Source organism: Phalacrocorax aristotelis, chromosome 6 (genome assembly GCF_949628215.1).
Source record: "Phalacrocorax aristotelis chromosome 6, bGulAri2.1, whole genome shotgun sequence".
Taxonomy (NCBI): Eukaryota; Metazoa; Chordata; class Aves; order Suliformes; family Phalacrocoracidae; genus Phalacrocorax; species Phalacrocorax aristotelis.
The window spans coordinates 56,016,928-56,041,917 of NC_134281.1; the positions used below are offsets into that span (position 1 = coordinate 56,016,928).

General features: G+C 38.4%; 1 protein-coding gene across 1 annotated transcript in view; it reads left to right on the top strand.

Annotated features, from left to right (window-relative positions):
- The first annotated feature begins 2 nt into the window (after positions 1–2).
- Positions 3–24,990, top strand: part of HS2ST1 (heparan sulfate 2-O-sulfotransferase 1) — a 79,703-nt gene continuing 54,715 nt past the window's right edge. Inside the window, exon 1 of the mRNA XM_075098061.1 lies at positions 3–304. Within this exon, the coding sequence (XP_074954162.1) occupies positions 181–304 (124 nt within the window). The 5' untranslated portion in view covers positions 3–180. The remainder of the gene's footprint in view (positions 305–24,990) is intronic.

The window sequence follows — 24,990 nt, forward strand, 5'->3', positions numbered from 1 at the left end:
GCGGGGCGATGTGAGAGCGGCGGCGGGCCCTGCCGCGCTCCCTTCGCCTCCCCGCGCTCGCGCCGTCCCTGAGGCTCCGGCGGCGGCGGCGGCGGCGGCGGCTCCGGCTCCCGCCGGCCTCCGCGGCCGGGCCCCGCGTTATGTCGTGATCCCGGTCGGGCGGCGCTGCTGCTGCTGCTCATGGGGCTGCTCAGGATTATGCTGCCGCCCAAGTTGCAGCTGCTGGCGGTGCTGGTTTTCGGGGTGGCCGTCCTTTTCCTGGAGAATCAGATCCAGAAGCTGGAGGAGTCCCGCGGCAAGCTGGGTGAGGGGCGGCGGGGCGCGGCCGGGGGGGCTCGGCCCGGGGGGCTGAGGGGCACCGGGGGGGCGGGCGGACGGCGCACGGCCAAACACCGCCGGCTGCTTTTCCCCTGTGGCTCCGTGTATTTACACACCCGAAATTGTAACGGACCTGATCAATAGGGTCTGGGGACTCTGCAGAAGGGGCTGTCAGCAGCAGAGGCGGCGGCCTTGGCCTCTGAGTTCATCTGTGTGTGTGTTTTGCGAGATCATGAGAGCTGGGGGAGAGCGGTGTTGGAAAGATAAATGTTTCTGTAGCGTGTCTAAATGGGTTTTCTTAAAAGAGCAGCGGTGTTCAAAGCCATTAGGAGCAGTGTCTGGCCTGCCTGTGCCTTCCCACCTGGGGAGGGAGAAGAGAAGCAGTCACGGTGCCCAAAGTGAGTCTAGTCCAGCTGCTGCAACGGATTATCATCTTCTTCACGTTTAATTTCTACTTCAGACGTTTTGCTAACGCTTGGCATTGTAAGGGAGAGCACAGTGTCAAAAAAATAATCCAAAGACATTGTTCTTAATGACAGATGTGACAAATGGGTAATTTGTTTTACTCTCATTGAACATAAGATGTTATTTTCTGCAGTTTACTGAGCGTATTAGTGATCTCCTAGACTGCCACCGGGCTGTAGTTAAACAGAATAATGATGAACTTGAAAACTCTTGTGTAAGATTTCTTTTGATTTCCTACCTTAAAAAGACCTTTTTAGACTAATATCTGGCTGGTAGGTAATGTCTTACTACTTTGTCTGTAGTACGTAAGGCTGCAGAACTTGCATAGATTTTACATTACTTAATTAAGTGTCTCAGGGATGGGAAAAAATACCATTCTCAGCCTAGTTTGTGGTTCCTCGGAGCTGTAAAGACAGAACACTGAGACTTCTGGTGTGTACAAGTTCAGGGGCTCCTTTACAAATATTGTTGACTTGTTTTCTCATATTATTTGACTGTACGAAGGTATGTAGTGTATGAACACTTCAAGTTTGTAAGAAGGAAAGCACACATGTCGCACACCTACTGGTGGTAAAACTAGAGGTGGACTTTGAGTGATATGGGAACCTTAACAGTCAGGTTTTAACAGAGCCAGAGTCAGCTTAACTTAATGTTGAGCTGTATGAATGCCATTGGGATTTTACTTCCCAGCATTTCTTTTCCTCTTTGCTCTCTCTGAACTGGATATTAGACATTAGGATCCTGGAAATGGCAGTGGTTGACTGCTTGAGTTACGGGATGCTCTTACTCTGCATGTTTTTCAGCTGAAAGCTCATACCGATTATAATTAAGGCATAATTTTTGCAGGGTTTCAATAACTGTAAACAAAATCTTGAAGAAAATGAATGAAATTGGAAGATAATTCAAGCAGATGTTAACATAGTGCTCAAGGTTCAGTGGAATTTTGTATCCATCTGTTTTGAACTGGTTGGTGCCCGTGGCATCAGTGCCTCTGTTGCTTACGGTGTACGTTACTTTAGGAAAATCTACCTCCTGGCATGGAAAGATTAACATAATGCATGTGAGAATAAAGAATTTTGCTGGTAAAACTTCCTCTTCCTCCTTAATATATATGCAATGGGCGTGATTAAGTTACATATTTAGAGGATTAAAATACACAGATCATACTGCTTTGGGATAAGAATGTAATTACTATGTTCTGCTGATTTTATTTCTTAGGGAGAAGAGAAAACTATTATAAAGTTTATTAAAAGTATGATGGAAAGATTTGCTTTGTGAGCAATTTACTAGTGTTTCTCAAACCTGTCTGAGGGGAAAAAGGGCTTTCTGCAGCAGCTTTGAACTAGGGTTCTGGTTTTTTTAATGTGAGTACGCTTCGTTAAAATGCTTCTGGCTGTCTGAGTGTCTCCCTTTTTACATGTGTGCCTATGTATTTTGTGTATGTATGTATTTTAAGACTAACAAATGTTGATATTTCATTATGGAAATTTTCTTTTTACGATCACAGTTGGTGGTATTTCTCCTGAGCTGTAATATGGAGAACGGTTTTCTCTGAATCTAAGTCATTAGTTGGCCTAACGGACTTGAATTCCAACCTTCCTCCCTGTCCCCCAAAAGAACGAGGCGTGTGTGTGCAAAGAGGCATCTGACACTGTGATTTTATGATAATGACAAAGCAGTTCTTTATGTCTTTCAGTTGGGTTTCCGTGGGCGCTTTATGTTAGAAATCACATTGCATATTGTCGGGGTACTGGCTTTTGAACTATGCTACGTGTTTGCGTTGATATATTGTATGATAAACTGGCACCTTGGAAAGTAATTTTAAGAATTAGGCGCTGACTAGGAAAAACGAATGACTCCAAACTTGATAGCAAATAAAATAATTCTGCAGTCTTATCAGCAGTCCTAATAATATTCAGCCATACTTTCTCATAGAAAGGGTTTTATCCAGTTTTTTCACATATGAGCAAATCCCGATTCTGTACCGAACAGCTGGGGGAGAGGGGTTAATTTCAATTTTACGTCTTAAATATAATGAAATTGGATCATGTTTCTGGGAAAAAAAAAGTATGGGAACCTCTTTATTCCTGTAAGACTTTATCTAGGCAAAACTCAGTCACCCTGGCAAACTTTTCTATTTTTAAGTTGAGAAATACAGGAGATAGAAGCAAATGACCATCACAAATGCTGCTGCTGCTCTTTTTTCCTCTCTGATGACATTATTGTGATCCTAGTAGAATTTTAAAAGGTATTTGTAAGCCTGTGGATTTCTCCATCATGTGAAACATAATAAAATAATTTAAAAAATAAAGAAAATCAAAATATGCATTGTAACTTCTCTGCAGCTGTTGGACCACTTAAGCTCTTTGCAAAGAGTCCGTAGTGGTGAGATCATGAGCAGAGCCCAGTCAGAATCCAGGTTCAAGTACTTGTTTGGTGAGGTTTGTACATATAGCTATTAATCTTTCATATTATTTTCAAGTTTACATGTAAGGGCAGCTAAATTGGCATTCTCTCCAGACTAGGCTGACCCTAGTTGCTGGTGAGAACTTTAATGTTTTTATTTAAGCCTGGTGTAGGCACTTGCCCATTAGCTCTAGGAATGCACAGCCCTAATAGAGAATATTGCATAGGAAAAGCAAATGTTGAGGTTTGCGCTGTCATTCCTGGAGCAGAACTAATGTCTGACCATCCCCTTTGGTTTTTGCAAGCCTGGTGGGTGCAGCTCTGCCTCTGGTTTAAGCTGACCTAGCATTAAACACATCCCGTGCCATCTCCTGCGTTGCCATTAGTGTTCGTGGCAAGTTGGATCAAAAAACTGATCCAGCTGAAAGTTATCCGTCCATCTTTTCTCTTCCTTCCCCTAAATTTTATAATGTGTTGGTGAGGAGAAGGAAGAGAAATTGGTATGTGTTCTAGTTCTTTTGTTAATTATATTCCACAACAGCAAGTACTAGAAGCGCTCCAAGGTTGGGCAGAGGGGTGGGGGAAGACAGTGCCTCATTCAGGGAAGAGGCTGTAGGGATTGATCAGGGAAGGTGAGGATGGTAGGTGGAGAAGGTTACTCTTCGGTGGGGTGGAAGTGAAGCAATGCCGCTACTTTCTAGCTGTTCAGTGATACTTAGAACTGGATTTTGAAAATAGTCCATGTCTGAGTAACATAATATACCATAACAGGGAGAGCAAAGATTGAACAACTTTATTACTGGTTCAGGTTATTGCTTCGGATCATGTTGAAGCACTGTCTAGCTGTACTGTGGGAGTACGTCTTCTGCTAAACGATGAACAAACTTATGGTGCAAATTTGTTAATTCAGCACCTTGAATTCAGCATACAGAAGTCTGTCATTTGAAAGCAATTCTTAATATTTTACTTTTTAATTTTTTTGTTTGAAAATACATTAATAATTTGAAAGGCTAAGGCTCTTTTCCTAAGCCCAGGGAAGAAAATTTAATTGATAATTAATCGATTACCAGATTATTTTTTCTTTATAAGGTAGTTTTGTAGCACCTGTGACCCTTGCTGCGGTAGTATCCTTCTAAGCACTGTGCAAGTACCTAGCAAACCATTTTTCTTTTGAACTTAAATGATTTAACTTCCCAATGATTAAATCTTCCGCCTTCTAGAAATATAAGAGTTTCTGCTTTTTTTGGATGTTGAAATAATAGGCATCTTATGGTTCCTTCATTTAGGAAAAAACAAAATCTCCAGCTGGTAGGCCTGCCGCTTGCATGTGTTTGGAAAATCCATCAGAAAACTTCTTAAGTTGTCCCTTGTCATATAGCACGCACGGTTCCTTAGTATATTATTTATACTTGAACTTCATTTATAAAAAGTAGTTTGTGATTGTTGGCAGTTCTGGCTGCACACAGCTATGCAAATAATTTACTAGCGTTTCTTTTAAATACAGCTCTGTTGCCCAATAGTTATTATTTTCCACTGAGTAGCCTGAGGCATTCTTCAGAAGCTGTTTTCTTGTGTACTGGGTTTCCTGAACTAAGAGTTTTAGTGCTGCTTCCTCAGTATATGTCCAGCCAGTTGAACATTCTTCTGCTTTGCCTTGCTGGTTCTATCAAACTTTTTTATTTAGTTCCCGCTTGCCGTTCCCCCTTCACCACGGCCCTGGTCGTTCCTGACAGTTTCAGAACAAATTTTAAACTACTGCCATACTATGCGTTTCCTGCCCATTGAAAAGTGTGATATAGAGTAATTATATGATTTTTTGAAATTTTTTTATGTTTGTGATTTTTGTATTTATTTATAACTTTTTTTGGAGCAAGTATTGCAGCTGCTGCTGTGGCATTTTCTATGAAATTGGTAATGTCTGAATTTTCACTAATACAGAACGGTGCATGGTCCCAGGCACATACCAAGACAGGTCAGACTGGCTTAGGGGCGCTGAGGCTTGATCTCACTCCTTTCTGCTGGCACTCCAACATCTGTTTCTAATGGTGGAAATAAGAGGCACAACTTGTTAAAATTTCTTTCCTCCTCTTGAAGGCTGCACAGGAGAAGCTTTAGTATTGTACCTAGTTTGCAGGCCTCATGCTTTTAGTGAAATAGGTTTGAGAATTAGTGATGTGGTGAGGGAGGTTTGAGAATTAGTGATGTGGTGAGGGCTGTGTCTTCACTTCTAATAGCAGATGCTGTTCTGAAGAGTTGTCTGGCAAGAGTTATGTGTCTTTTGTTAGAAACATTTTGAGGGCAGCTCTGAGAGATGAAATGGACTTGAGAAATCAGATAAAGCGTACGCCTCTGGTCCCCCCAGCCACAGGCTGCTGTGGATGAGGAGATCACCAGGTAAGGTACTGCATCTTTATAGAATCTCCTTTGGAAACGGTCCAGTTTGGGCCAGCACATATCTACATATGTTGCTTTTTAATGCATAAATTTAAGTTGAAGAGCACAAAAATTTACCGTACCATCCTTAAGGGAAATCCTTGAAAGGAGTCACCATTACAATCCTGTCGGCAGGATAGGAGAGGCTTGTTGGACAGCCAAAGAAATGCAAGTGCCATGCTTCTCTTTGAATTAATGCAGTATTACAGGTTTGGTAATGGTAGCTATGAGGTAAGGAGTTAGCTCAAGGCTGAGAACCTCATTTAAACTGAGAACCAGTTTAAATGAGTTCTAGGTCCTGTTCTTCCATATCATTGTTTTTCTACATAGGAAGGGAGATCGGCTTATTTCAATAATGAAATACCTGGCAGGTTTCAGTAAAGTGCTTGGTACTGTAACAGGGAAAGTGGTAGTACTACTGGAAATCAGAAAAAGCTACTTTTAATGCCTTTATTTACTCTGTTTAAAAGCAACTAAACCAATGACATTATGGCACAATGCCATGACAGTACTGCCTTTGTTTTTCTTGTCTATTTTCTGCCTCTGAGCATGGTAAAAGTAACTGAAATTTTCATGTCTGCAGTGTGCCTTTGCAATTGAATGACTGGAAGTTGCTATGTCTTTTTTTTCGTTCTCACTGGAGGCTATTATCAAAGGAACTGGTTTAAAACACAGCAAAACCCTAACAAAACCAGAGACCCCCAAATACTCCGCTAAATTAAAACTGACTGGTTGTGCATTTTATATATGTATATGTGTGTATGTACATATGTAAACACATAGAAAGTATGTATATATACTGGAAAAAAAAAAAAGCCTGAAACAGCCCTTGCTAAACCACTTCAACTTTGGAGTTAGCATAACAGGTTAAACCATTTCTTTCCAGTTTATCATGCACATCTGAAGAGAAATAAATCCTAGGAATTTTTTTTTTCTTCCTTATTTCAGAAAGCTGACATATTTGCAGCTGGATTCTTCTTTTGCACAGCTTTGTATTGCCCCTGGCTGTTGAATTTAGGGACATTTGAACAGTTCGTGAGCAAGTCACTTCCATGTCTGATGACTGGCAACCATGAGTCACTCACTGTTAGACTTATTCTGGCCGGACTTGTCTTCTAATAATGAATGTCTTCCCTCAAATTCTTGCTCTCTTTAGGAAATAGATGGCTTTTGCACATGGAATCCTCCATGTATTATCACTTAATTGGGTCAAAAGACAGCCTTTTTGTGTAATTGCATGCAATCTGTAGTTTTTGTCACTTACCTGAGGTGTATTTAAACCTTGTCAAGCAGTATTAAAATAGTGGTAAGTGCTTTGCTTGAAATATGGTGCTATTTATCTGTTTATACATCTGAAATACTAGCCTAGCAAGGATAATGAAGGTGCCATGCTGTAGAAAAATAGCTGAACTGTTACATGTATTTGCATTAATTTTTCAACCAGAAATAAAAGATAAAAAACTGAGTGAAAGGAGTCCAGTGTTGAGAGAGGCACCTGAAATTTAGCCACCTGGCTGCAGCCTTTCATAAATATGTGCAGACTCTTATCTGCAATCTGTCCTACTCCCTATCTAGATGGGGGTGAGCAGTATCTTATTCAAACCCTTAATTTCATGTGATGCTCAAGACCATCAGTTCTGTTGGATTTGTCTGCTCCCCTAAAAACTTGTGGCCCCATGAAGTTGTTGTGCTCAAAACCCAGCATCTTGAGAAGGGCAGTGGTCAGAGATGTCTTCAGGTGCTTGGGAGGGAAAAGCCAACCTCTTTCCTTCATGGAATTGGGTCAGTTGGTTCTTTATTCACCCCCCAACTCCTCTCCACTTGACCTTTTAAATTTTGGAGAACTAAGTCCCTCCATTTGGGGTTCCGATCAGTAATTGCCTGTGTTGAAATTACCGCTAGTGCTGACTATAGTTGGTATGCCAGGCACTTCACTAAAGGTATGAATTCTCAATTCATGTGGAAGCATTCCTGTTGCACACGTGTGTACGTTTTTGTGTCAGGAATATGCTGACTATCAGGACATCAGTGTTATTGCAGGATGTGCCCTTGAGTGTCGGGGTCTGGCTTCATATTGAGTGTCTGTACGGTCCCAAGTAATTAATTCATTGCTGTAGTTTAACGGTTTACGGCTATAAATTAAGAGCATGTTTTTACCATGGAGGTATTTTTTGCAAACATGTGTGCAGGAAGCCCAACTACATCTGCATGTCTTTTTTTATTGTCTCTAGTATTCAGTGTATTATTGTTGTCCTTACTTTGCAATATCCTTGTGTCATCATGGTTCCAATAACATTACCACTATAATAATTATTATTCAACCTTTCTGGTAGTGATAAAATTCATCACGAGTAGCTAGGAGACTAGGGCAGTGAGAGAATTAATAAGATAATTAAATTACAAAAAGTATTTGGAAAGAAGCTATCTATCACTTTGGCCCAGTCTTTGTCTGCCTTCCTTTATGTCCATTCTCTTTCTCTATCCGGTGAGAGTTTAAAGTGACAGCTGACATCCTTTTTTTTATCAACTTGCTGTTTAATTCTGAATACTAATTTGTGTTGAAACATATGTAAAACTTAAGTGCTGTTTTGATAAAACAGCTTTTGATGATTTTGAAGTGTTTATGCAAACCTTGTGCATAATTGCTGTAAAACTGTAAAGAGTGCGGGGATGGGATCTTAGGTTCCTTAAATTAAAATGCATATCTTCCCCATTTACTTCTGTAGTGGTTTTTCTCTCAGAAGATCTTATTTTATTCTGCTATTTAAAAAAAAATACATAGGGGATGGTAAGGCATATATAAATTCATAATGTATATGATAAATATAAATATTATGCATGTATATATTCCTCACCCTCATTGTCTGTCTTTTCCAATGTTGTAGTGTAGGACTGATCTTTCTTGGACAGCAGATTGAAAGGCAGTAGCATTTCATTTCGCTTTGAAGAAGGTGCAAAAAGGCTGTTGAGAACATGAAGGAACTTGGCGATATGAGAGCAATTGAACTGAGATTATGCCTGTTCCTCTCACTTTCTGCAAAGTGGAGAGGGAAATCCAGCTAATATAATTATTTTTTTTTCTCCTGAATATTTTGCCTGTGTATCTTTCCATTTTCAGTTCTGCTATTATCATCTTTTCTGGATATATTGTTGTTGAACATATTCGGAAAGATTGCATAAATAGCAAATCTGTTTTGTTTGAAATATTTACATTTCTTTACATTGATTCTGTGGGGAGCTTTGGAGGAGGTTTTGCAGAAGTATAAGTCTCTTTTTGAGAAACATGTCATGTGCAGTGGGCTTGAATATACAAAACATCAACCAGCAATTGATTTTATTATATCGGAGTTGATTTTGTTCATTCGTTCAGCGCGAAGGATTTCTGTAACTCTGAGAAGGATTTACAAATTTAGAGTAAAAGGGAATGAAGTCAAAAAGTAGGATGTGAAAATGACAGAACCTTATTCCGACACATTAAACAGACCAAAAATTCTCTCCAGAACAGAACAAAGCAGTCCAAGATTTTGACTCCTTTAGCATTTGAATGACAGATATAAATTGAAGAGAAAGTAACTTTTTGGAAGATCTACTTTCAAATTTTTGATTCCTTAAAAAAATGGGGATTAAATTTTACAAAAGCTGAGCCCAGCCATGCCCTCCCATTGTCTGTGGTAAAAGCACTATCTTGCAGGGTTTTGTTCCCATCCTGAAGACAAAAATACTACGCCTTGTCTGTTGACCAAAGCACTCTTGAGCACAAGTGTATGATCATTTTCTGAAGTTGTGGTTTTGTCCCCAACACACAAAATATTTTGTATGAGGATCCAGGCTTTCGGAAACGAAGTCATAATACCAGATTTTTTGTATCCTGGTATTGAATGAAGTGTTTCATAGGTGGAATCCTATTTCAGCTGCACTCCCACTAACAACTTCGGAGCCAAGATTTTTCAGCATCTCATTTGTCAGTAAACCTTCAGAAGTGTGTGCTCTTAAAAGTGAGAAATTTACATACTATTCTTGATACGTTATCCTGTGAACTGTGCTGAGATGACCATAGCACTGAAATGCTTTCTCTTAATCAAGTTAGCACCTTTGGGAATATTGAATGTCTTATCATTTGCCCCTCTTATTTTTTATGTATTTTTAAAAACAAGATAAACAAAAGAAGCTTACAAAACCTGCCTGGTTATCTGAGAGTAATTTAGTCTGTTTTAATAGGTTTTGAGGTAAATTAACTATTTTCGGTTAACTTTGGTGATGCTGCCAATGAGGCAAGCTTTTGAAGATAAGTACCTGACAAATAGTTTGCTGTCTCATGATGAAGTGATTAGATCTTGCTGTCCAATTTGATGACTTCAAAGTATGTAAAGTGGGACTGGACTGAGTATGTTTTTGAACTCCATTTCACTTACATAGCATTTCAAGATCAGATGTGCATTTGCTTTTTGGAGAATGTCCTTGTCTACAAAATGGGCTTTTGGAATATGATAATTTAGTAGGAATTGGAATGTTTTATATTTTTACTCTCTTCCTACTTTTATTAAAACAAATTTTATTTTTAGATACTTCTGGGCTTCCCTCCCTTTGCTTTCTAAATTATTAATCCTAACGTGCTGCTTGTGCAGCTGCTGTTGGTTTGAGCGAAGACAAAACTTGCAGTAGCTCAGGTAGTTCAGAACCTGTTTAAGGTTTAAAGTAATCTTCAACAGGAGTGAACTTCATGGTTTTATTTGATTAAGCTGTAAATAAAAAAACAACCAACCAACCAACAAACAAACCCAAACAAACAAAAACCCAAACGCAAACCAACAAAAATTTGTGGCATACTGCTTGATTTATACTTCTTAATTAGGGTTTATAGTCTGTGTGTTTAATGTGTACGCAGTAGTCTAGGTGTTTTCTCCTATGAGAAGTACCAGAATGCATTACTTTTTAGCAGGCTAGTAATATTTATTCTAGTTCTTGACGTGCCTCACAAACATGCTTTCTGAGCCAAAAGCAAAGGCTGAATGACCAGAAATACCTTCCTGAGCTTATATTTAAACATAGTAGTGTTCATAACCTATCATGTGTGGTGCAAACTTAAATTTTATCTTTGAAACTATCCAGTGGCCAAAGCAGTTAGGGTTACATGAAAACTTTTCCACAGAATTCAGTTGGAGAATTTTTATTCCAAAGTTTTGAATTTTGAGGAGAGATTTTGGAGCGGTTAATGACGTAAAATTGTTGTCAGTCTTGGAGGTGCACAAGAGGGCTTGAGAAGTCACAAGACCCAACAGATGAGCTGTCAAAATTAGCAGTGGGCACATAAAATATTGTTCCCCTATCAGTGTGCCCAGCACTCTCATGAGAGACTGTCACCCCATTGCTAGCCAGGGTGGTAACCAGAGCTGTGGCCCAGCTCCTCCGCCAGCAGAGATCAGAGCGTGGAGCATGAAGTTAAAGCACTCTTGATTTCAGTTTAGCTTTGGCCTTTGAGCTGCAGAGATGGCATATGTTTGCTTCTGGGCAGGAAAGGACAGCCACCCCTTCATCCAGCCCAGAAAAAAAGGGTAGAAGATATTTGTCAGGCTTCTTAGTTATTTATGAGGCATGTTAAATGCATTTGGCCTAAAGGCAAATTTATCTTGTACACGTGTGGTCAAGCTTAGAGGACAATTTTACAGATGAACTTCTGAAGAGGGGAAATGAGGAGTAAAAGGATGTATATGTGAGGATCAGTGCAAATTTTGCATGTGTGAGCTATCCACAGTCTGTCTGATCCCGACAAAAAGGCAGAAAGTCTTGGGGAATACGCTTATTTTCAGGGCTGGCTTTGCTATAGCTTAGCAGTCTCAAAATGTACTTGCTTCTGATTCCTATTGCTCTGTCATTTACCCTCTACAGTACTATTAAACCCTCCTCTCCTTTCTGATGTGAAAAACCAACATAAAACTGGGGTGGTGGTTTAGCAGAAAGAAACGATAAATCAAATAGGAAAACGTTTATATGTATCCTCTTCTGGTTTTCCTGTCTGTGCTTTCCAAACCATACTCTGAAAAGCATGGTCTTGCTAACATGTTTGTGGGAGCGTTTTTCTAAACATTTGTGGTCACTGGAGCAACCCAAAGCATTGTTTCTAGTGATTTTTATGTGCCTACTTATGTGTGATTGCAAAGTGCAGATGGCAAGGCAGTCTTAATATGAGAGTTAGGAAAGAGAAATAGATGATAAATTAATCACATATCAAGTTTAAAGAAAAAAACACATGTGAAGGAGGAATGAAGATAATGAAAGAGGTTTTTTTCTTTTTTTTTTTTTTTCTTCTTGTTCTAAGCTGTAGAGAAAAAGCCCTTAGAAACTGAGTGACCATTTTTATATTTTCCCAGAGCATTAGTGGTGATTATATTTAAGTTTTAAATGTGTGCACTTTTTGACTGGTGGAGGCTTGTGTCAAGGTTGCAGTTTAAAGCACGTATTGTTTTGTGATTACTAATGGGATGTAATAAACTTTAATTTCTTAAACTGGTGCTATAAAACTCACAAAATATTTGGTTTGCTGAAGATGATGAGAAAGGGTTATAAATGTTAACTGAGATTGAAATACTAGTTTTCAAGAATGAATGTCGGAAAACGGTAAACTGTTTTTAGACTTGCTTCTTCTCATTGTTATGCCATCTTAAAACAATATGGAAATGAAAATAGCACTTACACCATGTGCTTTTTAAGTATGAAAAAACCTACTAAATGTCTGACAACATGACACTTAACCAACAAAATCTGTCAAGTATTCATATAGCAGCAGGAATGTGAAATACAGTGATAGTTCCTACATCCACCTCTTTTACTTAATCTATATTAAGTACATGCATGTAAATGTACACATGAGATGGCACTCTAGCGATAACTAGTATGCAAGAGAAACCGATGTGAAAATCCTTTCAGATATCCAGGAATTGATTTGGATACTTTTTCTGACCTTGATGGAATTGCGTATCTACAAACTCTCCACGAATTCTGTTAATCCTTCAGCCTCTGCTGTATCAGGTTCCACAATTAAACAGCAACCTAATTTGGCAAGAATGTTTGGCTTCTCTACAGAAGAGAAGAGAAGGTATATAGCCCTCACAAATACATATGGGCAGAACTACCAGGTTAGTTTAAAGCTTTACGAACTGATAAGGGTTAACTAAGTACAGACATAAAACTGTAAAAAAGGATTGTTCTTTTTCATTTGTTCAAAACCTTTGTTACAAGAAATTTGAGGAGCTAAAAAAATGATATTTAAGGATCGGAAATGCATTGATTTCAAACTTGCCTAAACTTGTTGTCTTATGTTATTGCAGTAGCACCCCTCATAATTTTCCTGTGGTATTTAATATATGGCATTTTGTGGTGAGATTTTAAGCAACTACATGCTGTACAAGATGGAGTATGGGAACGTTGTGTATGCTAATGAGTTGTTATGTGTCCTCGCCTTGTCCCAGGGAGACCCTCATACAGGTTTTGAGTGTTTGGTTTGGTGTCAGAGCAAAGAATCCTTGTTTTATGCAGTTTGTAGACAGAAAAAACTTAAATGATTTGAGGATAATTATTTTCTTAAGTGTATCGCTGCTTCCTGTTTGATCTAAATGCAAGGTCAAAGTTAGCCAAAAATATCCCAATGAAAAGTATGGCACTTAAATTATTACCAAATGCAAAGTTTTTAGGAGGTGTACCATTCGAGAGCTGTTAGCATATGTCAAAGAGCATATGAATTAGCTGAATACTGAATTAGAAAGTATTCTTGGATAATAGCGGCTGTTTTTCTCTAACCATTTCTTTAGAAAACAAGTAACAGTTGGCACTGTTGCAAACGATGACCGAGCTTACTGCAATAATTACACATTTTACTGTTATTATTTTATTGTACTCTGCTGCCTTGTCAGCAGTACTGATTTTATACATGTAAAAATTAGTTATGCTTTGATTCCTTTTTTTTTTTTTTTTTTTTTTGGAATAAGAGATAGTCTGATACATAGCAAACTTCCTAAATTTCACTTTAGTACTTATTAATCATTCTGGGACTATAACTTCCAGTAGGCATCACAGAATGCTTGTTAAATGAAGCAATTGTGTTTCCAAAACAGAACCAGACACAATTTTGTGTAGGGTAGCAGTTAAAGAATTAATTAGATGCTTACTGTTCTAAATTTGATTTTTTGGGGTGTTTGCTTGTTGTTTTTTTTTTTTTTAGCTACAGGTTGATTTCAGATGAATTTAGAGTGCTTTGGATTTTTTTTTATAAAGGGATTGCTTTGACCAGAAAATTTTTGTGTAACTTGTACTTGAGAATTTTATGTGGTAGACTCCAATTAAATATTCTGGTGGCAGGCTTGTGGCTAGTATTTTTTATTTTATAATAGTTGGAATAAAACTATGCAGTGACACTATCTTCCATGATCAGTTGCTAAAGAGCTAAACTTTGTTTTGGTGTAGAAGTGGCTATTAGGTTTGGTGGTGGTGTTTTTTTTTTGTGGGGGCATGTGGTTTCTTTAAGGTGAACGTCCAAGAAGGTTTACTAATGCCAACTGTTGGACTGGCATTTTCTAATGAAAATTTGAGATCTCTTGGCTTGAGTGGTCTAGCAACCACTGGATCAACAAAGTACATGTGGCTTTCCTTGTTTGTGTGCTTTGTGGAAATTGTCCCTTTTATGCTCTGTGAGCCTTGGCTGCGATGTTAGAATGAAGAACATTTTTTTTATTGAGCTTTTTGCCATTTTACAGGTTAATTTGTGAACCACTGACTGAACAGAACAACTTTTACAGACTATAAAATGCAGCCTTGTAACATGGAGTAACAACCAAATAAAATGGAGTCTGGTGGAGGAAGTAATTTTCCCACATCTTTTAAAGAGTCTGTATGTGAAGCAGGGCAAAGGCTGGGGCTGTAGGGTCTTGTGGTGATTCATAGCCATACAAGAGATGACAGGGTGGGAGAAGGTTAGTACTAATGGTGTGGGCCACTTACGGCCGTCAAGCTTAGAAACGTTCAGTAGCCCTTCTGCCTCTGCCCCTCAATCTGTGGAGTCCCAAGGATGCAGCTGATGTGTTTATATGAGGGGGAAAAATAAATGAAAAATCTTCATATTTAGATGGAAAGCAATTTTTGAAATATCCATAGGGACCACCCTAATACAGACATACAGAAACAGTCTGTTTGATCCATGTCCTCCACGGGTAATTATTGCAGGTATGTGACATTCTAAACTTGTGTATGTACAAAAAGCCACTGTTTGTATTTATACTTGAGTTTAAACTTGGGATTTCATCATACAAACCTGAGAGATATTGCAATGGATAGAAAACTGTATGGGTATCCTTGTGTTGCCTGACAGAGAACTGCTTAGTCTCCCTTACCCTGTTTAAAGCTACGTGAGTTAGGTTTAAATGAGCCAGTACATTTCCTCAGGTAACTGCAGCCTCTCTTGAAGGCTTTGGCTCCTCTAAGCATGTTTCTGCCCGGGTATTTGTTCCACAGCTCACTTGCATGTTTCTGAAGTGCTGCATTTATGGTGCAGATTTAAGCATCAGTCTGTTTGTGATGTGCATTGCCCTGAAGTTACTATAAAATAGGGGTTTACGGGTCGTCTCTTCTTTCTATGCCATTTGTTTCATTGTGCATCACACAGAACATGGAGCAATTTCTTCCCTTGGAGTCCTGCACCCGTCTGAGCGCTGAGAGAATCTTGATGGCTAGGGTTAAAAGATTTCCTGAAATATTTTTAGTAATTAGTCCATGTGGATTGTTAATTATTTAAATAACTATCTTCAGTAGGCATTAAAATAAAACCTTTATAGAGTTAGTTATGTTTTACATTAATTGGAATTAAGCTCATTAAACTAACGTTTCAGAGGAGAAAGCGTATGTTTACAAGACTGATGACTGTTTCAGGGACAGTATGTAATTTCTCCATGGTACCTCATAATAAAATCATGCTATTAAAGACTTTCCTATGTTTAACGTGCATATGGACAAATGTGTTATAATTATTATTCTACTCCTTAAATAAGCAGTAGTCTGTTGGCCTTGGGAGCTCACTGGCTATTTCAAGAATTTAACCTGCTTTGACTCTTCCATGGTTTCTTCCTGTGAGCACCTTGAATACCACTTACTCAGCAGTAAGTTAAATAAAATCAGCTAAGGAGGGCAGCATACTGTAAATGATGCTGGTAACAGAAAAGACATGTAAAATTGCTTGTAAGATAATAACATTTCATAGCATTCTGGAAAACAACCTCTCATGTATTGATTATTTTTTTCTTATTTTGTTATCCCCCCCTATCTGCAAAGATGAAATGTAGTCTTTCAAGGAGTCTAACTCCTTCCTTGAAGACTTGGTATATTGATCTGAAACCACAGAGCTGAAATTGGTCATACTTTAACAGTGTTCCTTCTCTAATGACAATATATGACCCTACTGTTTAAGTGGAAAACTTGCTGCAGTATTTCTGTTACTGGAATTTGTGGAACAGTCAGTGAGGGACTTCTCTAAAAATCCCTTATGAGATGCTGCAAATGGAATACTTCACTGACATCTGTGTGAATGGATAGCAGACCCCTGCAGGCGAGATTCCTTCGTCGTGCTTCATGGAAGCATACCACCAACATGCTCTAGAATAGAGTAATGGGAGCAGAGAGATGTTGAGTAATCCCATATTCATAAAGATTTTTGTGTTTTCTTTTTGGCCAACTAATTAACACACTTCTTGTTAGTCCAACTTTAGGTTTCTCAATTAGTGATAGATACAAGAAAACTTACCATCTCCCTCAGAACAAGGGACAAGACAATTTCTCCTTCTCTCCTACTCCCTTTGCCAGATGATGAATTTAAAAGCTGCTGCATAGTAGTTATTCCCCATGATAACAATGTTAGCTGTTGTTGCAAAGCCTTGCTGTAACTCTAAATATGTGGTACATTTAAAAAAAGTGTAGGACTTAATTAGTGAGTGTTTCTCGGAAAAAAAGGGGGGAAAAATTTTGTAAGAAAACATACACAGAGGCTTGTGATTTTTATGAAGTCTGGTTCTGGAAACAAAGGAAGTACAGAAGGTCAGAATAACAGTGTAAAATTTTTGGTGCTTTCCAGCCTCATGTCTTATTTTACCTCCACCACTGTCATAACCCTGTTGCTTCAGAACATGGCAATGTGCGTGTAATCTCGCAGAGGAACTGAAGATGAGTTACATAAGTTTGAGAGTAACAAATATCATCTTAAGCTAATTTAGCCTGGCCATTCAAGCTTATAGCACTGTATACGCAATGACAGAATTACCATATTTTTAGACCTAACAATCTACAGGGTGAGGGCAGGCAACTGAAGGTTGTCAGGAGTCTGTGCAAGGTTGGCTTTAGGGAAGAATAGGAACCCAGTAGGTCTAAGTAACGTAAACCAAGCCTGTTAAGTTTACAGCCTCTGAACAGATTTTTCTATTTTGGAAACCACACAAATATAACTTTAACATTAAAACAACAAATAATTTAACTGTAGACATGTCTGCCAGAATCATGTTTTTAAATCCTACTGTAGTGAAACTTATGCCATGAAAATGGGCCTCAAGTGAAACAAACAAACAAACAATCAAAAAACCATTATAAAACACACAGTTTGAAGTTTTGAAAACTTTAAACGTCCAAAATGTTTGTTCTTATCCAATGCACAGGAAAACCAGTTGGATAATAATGTCACAAATGGTTGAGAACAAAATGAATTCAGGATGATGCACTCTGGTGTGATATAAACCCTTGCAGAAAGTGTTGTTATCAAGAGAACATTAGACACTAAGCAGATGTATTGTTGCACAGAAATTATAAAGGCATGTTAGGCACAGATTTACTGAAATGAGATAGGAGCTGGACAGTGATTTTGATATTCCTCTCCTTCTCTGTCGCCATTGTGCTGATCTCATGTTTGTTACATGAGAAATTTTTGTTGTATGGTTTCACAGCACTTTCACTACTTTGCATATTAAATAGTATAAGTTTTTGAAGCTAAAGTTTTAACAGTAAAAAACCCCAGTTGTCCTGCCAGTCTTTAATAAAGCCACATGGTAGAGTTGGTTTAAATCTGGGGGTTTTGGTGTCTTGTGAGGAGTAGACAGTTGTTAATAGTAAAATTGATTAATCTGGAGTGTCCTTCTGCAATTAGATTTCTTAAGTTTCTAATTTAGTCGCGATGCATACAGTAGTACCCAAGGAATGCTTGTGCGTGTTATTTAAGTGTATATGCATATGTATCTTTGAACTTAAATTTGGAAGAAGTCTGTTTAAAAAAGAAAAAAAGAAAAAAAGCTCTATTGCTTGGAAACTACTTCAATGTATTTTGGAACAGTGGAGTTTAAGTCATTGAGTGTTGGGGCCTGTGTGGGCTTTTAAAAAATAACCACATGGTGTGACCCCTGCAGGTATCTCCTTTACATCTGACTCCTGCTCCTTCTAATGCTTTAGAGAGAGGGCTGAATGGTAGCTGAATGAGATTTGTAACGTTTTTTAAAAGCCTTTCAGTCCTGTTAATTAGCTGAAAAAAATCTGAATCTTTTGAGGATTGTGATTAGAATTGTTACTTGTATTTTTTACTGAGCATTAACTCATGGTTTGAACTTGTGATATGAACTTTTCTGTTTGTTTTAGAGATTGTTGTGCATTGTGGGATGACAGTTTGAGGATAATGAGCTATTCAGGGGAAGAATCTCTCAATACCCAGTACCTGGTAATGGCAGGTGAAACTAAAATTTGTCATATCTAAATGTATTTGGAGAAAAAGAATCTCAAATTTACATATGTTAGGTTCTGAATTGGCTGTCCTCACTGAGGAAGGAGATGTTGGACTTACAGAAGTTAGCTCTATGAAAACATCAGATCAATTCTCAACAGTGGTCAAAAATGCATGTAGCATGCTGGAAGACATTTTGAAAAATGAAGAACCACATGAGACCTTTTTTTTCCATTGGATACAGCAGTTCTGCTGTGTTGTCCTTTCTTGCCCTTTATCTCCAGAAAGGTTATAGCAAGAGTTGGAAAAGATATGACTGGTGAGGATAATCAAAGGAACAAAGCATCTCCCATATAGGGAGTAGTTAAGTCGACCAAGGCTCATCAGATTTGGGAAAACATGTTAGGAGATGAAAGGTAGGAGCCTGTAAAATCATGAGTGCTATGGAAAAAGTGAGCAAGGAATGCTCTTTATACAGGTGTACGAAATGATCAAAAATAAACTATTTGTTGATAGCTTCAAAAATACTGGAACTGGTGAACTATAGAGCACACTGCCACAGCATATAATGATTACTGAAATGTTTAGACAAACTGGGGGTGGAAAAATTCATTACTAAGTTGCAAGTAGGTGGACAGTGGTAAATATATCAGGAAGATACGACCATGTGCTTGACCTGTTCTTATGTCTTCTACAGCCATCTGTTGGCCTTTGTCAGAAACAGGATGTTGGAGCTTTGGTCTGAAACAGTAAATCCAGTTAGGTAATGTATGAACCAGGCCACTTCCCTTAAATATCACGTGTCCCTTAATGCATCCTATTCCTCCTTTCTGTGCAAGGACTTGCCTGGCAGTTCTTCAGCATTGCATAGATTCATAGCTTTTGCCTCTTCAAAAGGCAATTGAAGACTTAAGACTGACCTTTTGGTTGTCATTAGTCACTTGAAATTTCAAGTGGTACCTACCAAAAGTTTTGCTAATCCATTTCTTCCAGGAGGGGATCCAATCGTGCTTTGAAAATATCATCAAGAAATGGAGCATTTCCTTTGTTCATTTATGAATGACCTTTGAAGCCCTTTCATCACTTTGAAGCGTTTCAAAATAAAGCCTCAGTTTCTTGAAACCTGAACATGGTTGGTCTCGTGTTACAGCTACTGGATCTTGTTATTATGGTCTGTGTACTCCCCTCCCCACCACCCTGTGGTATTTTTCCATGAAAGTACTTATCTCCTGTAATCATCTCACTTCTCAATCTTTCTGAAAAACTAAACGCATTGAATTCCCTAAGCCTCTCATTGTAAGGTAGCTTTCTGATCCTTGAATCATTTTTATGGCACTTCTGCACCCTCTCTAGTTTTCTACCATCCACTTTAAAGTGTGGACAAAAATACTATGCAGTGTTTCAGTAACAGCCTCTTCCCCGCCATGCACTCCATCGTTTGTCCTCCGTTCTGCCCTCCTGACCCGCCTGGGGATGCCGTTTGTATGCGTGCTTGATTGGCAGCATTATGCAGCTGCAGATAGGGCTGAGGTGCCCGGTTGTGTTAACCAGATGCCATGCTCCGACGTGTCTCAATTTTTAGTGAAAGCAAATAGTAGATAAAACTCTGATAACAGCAATATTATATGAAATTGAAAGCAGAGAATTTATCATATTATCTCCAAACTGAAAATGCCAACAAATATTGAGTTTCAATTTATTTGCTAGGTAGTAGTGACTTAGTTTGTAAATCTAAATACAGAGCTTTTGTGGTATAGAGATGAAAGTATAGCTAATACTTCCCCAGACTCCTTCGAAGAGTTGATACTTGCAGTATTTCCTGATTTATTTTACTGATAGGAAAATCTATCATCTACCATCTATCAAATCCTGTGAATATATGTAAAGTGGAGTTTCTGGTTCCAGTCCAAAACCGCTATAGTTGAGCTTACATGGAGCCATCTTTGTCCAACTGTGCTGCATTTATTTTTTGAGCTGGTTTAAGGTTTGTCCACATGATACACAGGGATTCAGTAGGATTTCTTTACAGAAAACAAATCAGGGGGGGAAAAAACCCAACCCAAACTCAGATCTTAATTTTAAAGGTCTAAGTAGCATCTGGGGAGCGTTTAAATATGTGTGAATTTAATAGTTTTTTGAAACACTGCATAGATTTTCAGTGTTAGAACAGGATGAAACATGATAGAACACATTTAAGGGTGAGTGATGGATTGCATTCTGAGTGTGCTGGTGGAATAAATAACACCTCTTAAGATACATGTTTTTTTATTGCTTGTAATAATACAGTGAAAGATAAAGCAGCTCACACTTTTACATCTCAGGTATTTTTTTGTTTGTACTTCTGGAGGAAAACTGTTTCCCCAGTTTTCCTTCAGAAAGTAGTTAGGCTTTTTGGATTTCATAATTGACAAATGCTACTTCTGCTGTCTGACTACCTTAAATATTTGAAATTTCATTTCTTCTGCTTGAGAGGAGAACATCAGTTACTTTCCTGCCTGAGTATTCTGATTTCTGTTTGTGATGTGCTTAAGCTGGAGATGAAGTGATTTGAAGCTTGTGTTTCTCTTCTGTAGCTGATACTGTCACACATTAGAGGTTGGAAACCCTTGTGGTAGTAGCTCTACTTTGAGAATGTCATTCATTGTAGCAGCTGCTTTACAATGCGTTTATATTCAAATAGGAGAAAGTGATCTATTTTGAATTTTAAGAGTTGTTCCCATGGCAAAGTAACTTGCTGTCTTGTCGTTTTCTTCACCGTTGATTGATCCATTTGCTTACTTATCCCCAGGAGTGGGGAGGAAAAAATCTAGAGTGAGAAAGCCCTCATTTAAGGAGTATGCTGAATGCTTCCTAATAGCATTTGAGTTCAAAAGACCGGGGTCCTCTGGGTCTGGTTTATTTATACAGTTTTAATTAGCACTGAGCCTCATTAATGAAAATGTGCAAAATAAAACAAGGGCATCTCTTTAAAGTTCAAAGATATACATTGTGAGAGTGGTATTTCTGTTTAATCTAGGAAGCTGTGAGTTAGCTGCAGTACAGTGTTCAGGTCAACTGTTACAAAGGACCTTACCCATACTAACCATTAGTATTCACCTGGTTCTCAGTTATGCTAAATTAATTACTGTTTCTTCAGATGTAAACTTTTAGTATCATTGGTCAGGTACCTATGTTCCTGACTTCTGAAGTGAAGAGTTTGAATGTAGCTGAGAAAATGATTACCAGCTTGTTATAAAGTGATCTCTGTTTTATGAAGAAATATTTTTGGAGTGCTCTTTGCTCGGACTGAGGTTGGGACTCTGTACTGAGCACCCAGATTGAGAGAAGAGTTGGTGCTCTTTGTCTCCCTGGATGCCTATTCATATTTTTTTTTGATGATGGAATAGAGCAGCTATAATGGTTCTGTTAATTTTTTTTAAAGCTGAAAATATGGAACCACAGGAGATCATGGGTGTAATGCCAAGTGTGTGAGCAGTTGCACTATTTTATTTAATTGCTTTTTTTAAAAGCTAATCACTATTTTGCTGTCTGTGGTGGTTTTTTGTTGGTTTTGTTTGGTTTGGGTTTTTTGCTTTGTTTGTTTGGGGGGGGGGGGGTGTTTGTTTGTTTTCCTGGAATCAAGACCATAGCTCAGTCTTGTATGTCACTGGATATTGGGGGTATTTTTTAGGAGAGCATGTGTATACGATGTTATAGCATCAGCGTGTCATCAGGCCAAGACTGTATTTACTGTGCCTCTTAAGGTGCTGTGAAGTGCCATGCTGGTCCCAGTTTGGAAGGAGACAGACAAACCAATCGTGATCTCGGAGAGCTTGTTTTCTGCCCAACAGTACCCCTTGCGTGATAGTATTGGAACCTCTCAGACGTTAAGGCGGGGTAATGCACAACAAGCTGTTCACTGTGTTAAGAAGCAAGCTTAAGCCCATCTCATGGCTTTATCAGAAAAACTGAGACTTAATTTTTCAAATGCAGCCTTGCCACAAATGAAACTTTGGGAGAGAGGAAAAAATACGGGACTGACGATCAAGTATGCTTGTAGTAGCTTAAATTCGTGATTATTCTGGATTGCAAGCATGTTTCTCCACATTAGGAAGTGCATTGCGTACATTTACTTCAACGTTGAAATCATTCAGTTTCCCTTACTTCCCTTGGTTTTAAAGAGGAGGAATATGTAGAGAACTTAAATGCATGCAGCATATGGCTGAAATATCACGTATACCAAAGATCTAAAAATCAAAGTTGCTGTTTCCATGACGACTGTAGCTGAGCCAAAGACTCCTTTTCATAAAGACAGCAGCCATGCACAGCTAAAGTTCAGAGTCTGGGAACCTGATTCCTAGGATGCTTTAGGGTCCACATATAGATCTCCAAGGAGGTGCTATTTATGTTTGTATCCACTTGTAACTTAGAGTGTCACTTGTTCCCAGCTACTGCCTACCAAACACTCTGATGGAGTAGAGTGTTTTTATGGTATCTAATTGATATGTCTGACATGTTGCAGATGGGAATAGCAAACTAAGAAGTCATACCACCTTGGCAAAGGGGATTTTTAAAATGGAAAACCGGAGGATTTCTATCTTATAGAAATATAATAATCTATATAATCTATAATTTATTTTTTCTTCTCTCTGATGCTAATTGTTCATGTCTTCACAAAATAGGAAAAACGAGTCTTGGCTACAGTCAGTCAAGATAGTGAAACAAATGAACCAATATCCTAAGCATGGCCAGTTCTCTGTAACCGTAGGGTTGCATTGGCGTATTTATTGTGCTTAACTCTGGTTTAATTTGGATTTTAGATTGATACTGGAACCAAAATTTTATGAGGTTAGTTATTACTTACCCTTTTTTTTGAGTGTCCAGACTTAGAGATAAATCAAGGATGGATTAACCAAATCTGTCTGCAAGTCATTTTCTTTTATCCAGGCTACCCAGCAGAGAAGCTTTATTTTACTCAACTGAAGCAAATATTTCAAGTCAATTTTTTGGCTAGTCACCAATTTAATCTTAACATCTTTAGTATAAAATTATGAAATGGGCGATCTGGTCATTTTAATTTTGGTGAACAAAAGCCGTATTACTTAAAAAGGGAGGAAATAATAATATACTGTTATTTTTTTCCCAATTAAGGAGTAACACTTTAATTCATGAAAACTCTTAAAAAGTTAATTGAACTTCAGTAACCCCATTACTGTAACTGGTTGGCAGTACTTTGATTTGAAGAGTTCAAACCTTTCCTACTGGGACAGCCTGTGTAATAATAGAATTGTTCCTTTTTTTCTGCTCTGGCTCCTCTAGACTAACGTATCTCAGCTCAGTAATACAGTTTGATCATAATATTTCTGGAATAGTTATTCAAGAAAATTAAATCCCCATGTGATATGAATTAGCCTTTCCAAATGCACTGTTACAAATCCACGTGAGAACTGAGCTGGTGGTGTCAATGTTAGCACAGTAGATGGTAGCTAAGTGTTTAGAAATCTGGTGCCCCTCCCTCATAAAAGAGCTCTGATTCATATTCCCAGATGGATTCTGCTCTCTTGGATTAAGCCATTCTCTGCTCCATGGGCCTGACCTTCCCATCTGCCACAGCTAGTCCTCCTTGGCAGAGATGGTTGGAAGGGGCTTTGTACCAGCTCACAGACCCATTTATACTGATATCCCTCAAGGTTTGATATGAACTCTAGGCCAGATCAGAATCAGAGTCTCTTGGCTGAAGGAACAGCATAGTACATGCGCAGTGGGCTTTGGATTGGGTGCTCAGATACATTTGGGCAATTTTATCACTAACTACATATTTGAGGGGGTTGGGGGTGAGGGTAGAGAAAGGCTTTACAGTCAGGCATGGGCATGCGAAGAGTCTGACTAGATTGACTGGTCAGAAATTTCCAAATACAATATGACTTAACGAACAAAGTTCTATTAATAAATAAGAAAAGCATTAAAAATATTAGCAAATGCCTAGCAACAGATTCTTTCCTGTATTCTTCAATTTGGAAGAGGTTTGTGGACAGTGCCACTTACCCCATTCTCCTTAGGTCAGTGCTTCGCGTTACCAGTGAGGGCACCCTCTTGATTTAATATGTTACAGATGAAGATTGCAATAGGAGTTTTAAGTTCACTTTATAAGTGACATTGATTTTTGGGAACATATTTAGAAATGGAGCTGTATTTCCTGACAAATAGTTTTACGGTTAAATTTTTTTGTTATTACATGAATAACTGAATATGCTTTAACTTCTGTCATTGAAGTCTTGGCTCATGCATCAGGTTTTGAAATCGAATTTGTAGATGGCATTCTCGGAAAAAGTGCCACCCAAATGAAGCGTTTTTCTTCTGGTTCTTTAAGCACTACAGATGTATCACAGACTGAACATGGATGTCACTGAACCAAAATTCTTAAATACTTTCAGAACCAGTACCCTGGAAAATACGGCCTTTCACTTCAATTTTTCTTTACCTGCAAGCTCAGGTGATATTCCTCAATTTCTATAAAGTGCATGAGACCGCATCACAGCAAAGTTGCAGATTTTCTGAGCAACGTAGTGTTTTAGAGTGCGCAAGCTCTGTCATCTCTCATGATTCTGTGGATATTTGTATAGAAAAGCATAATTTTTTTTTCTCTGTTGTCATTT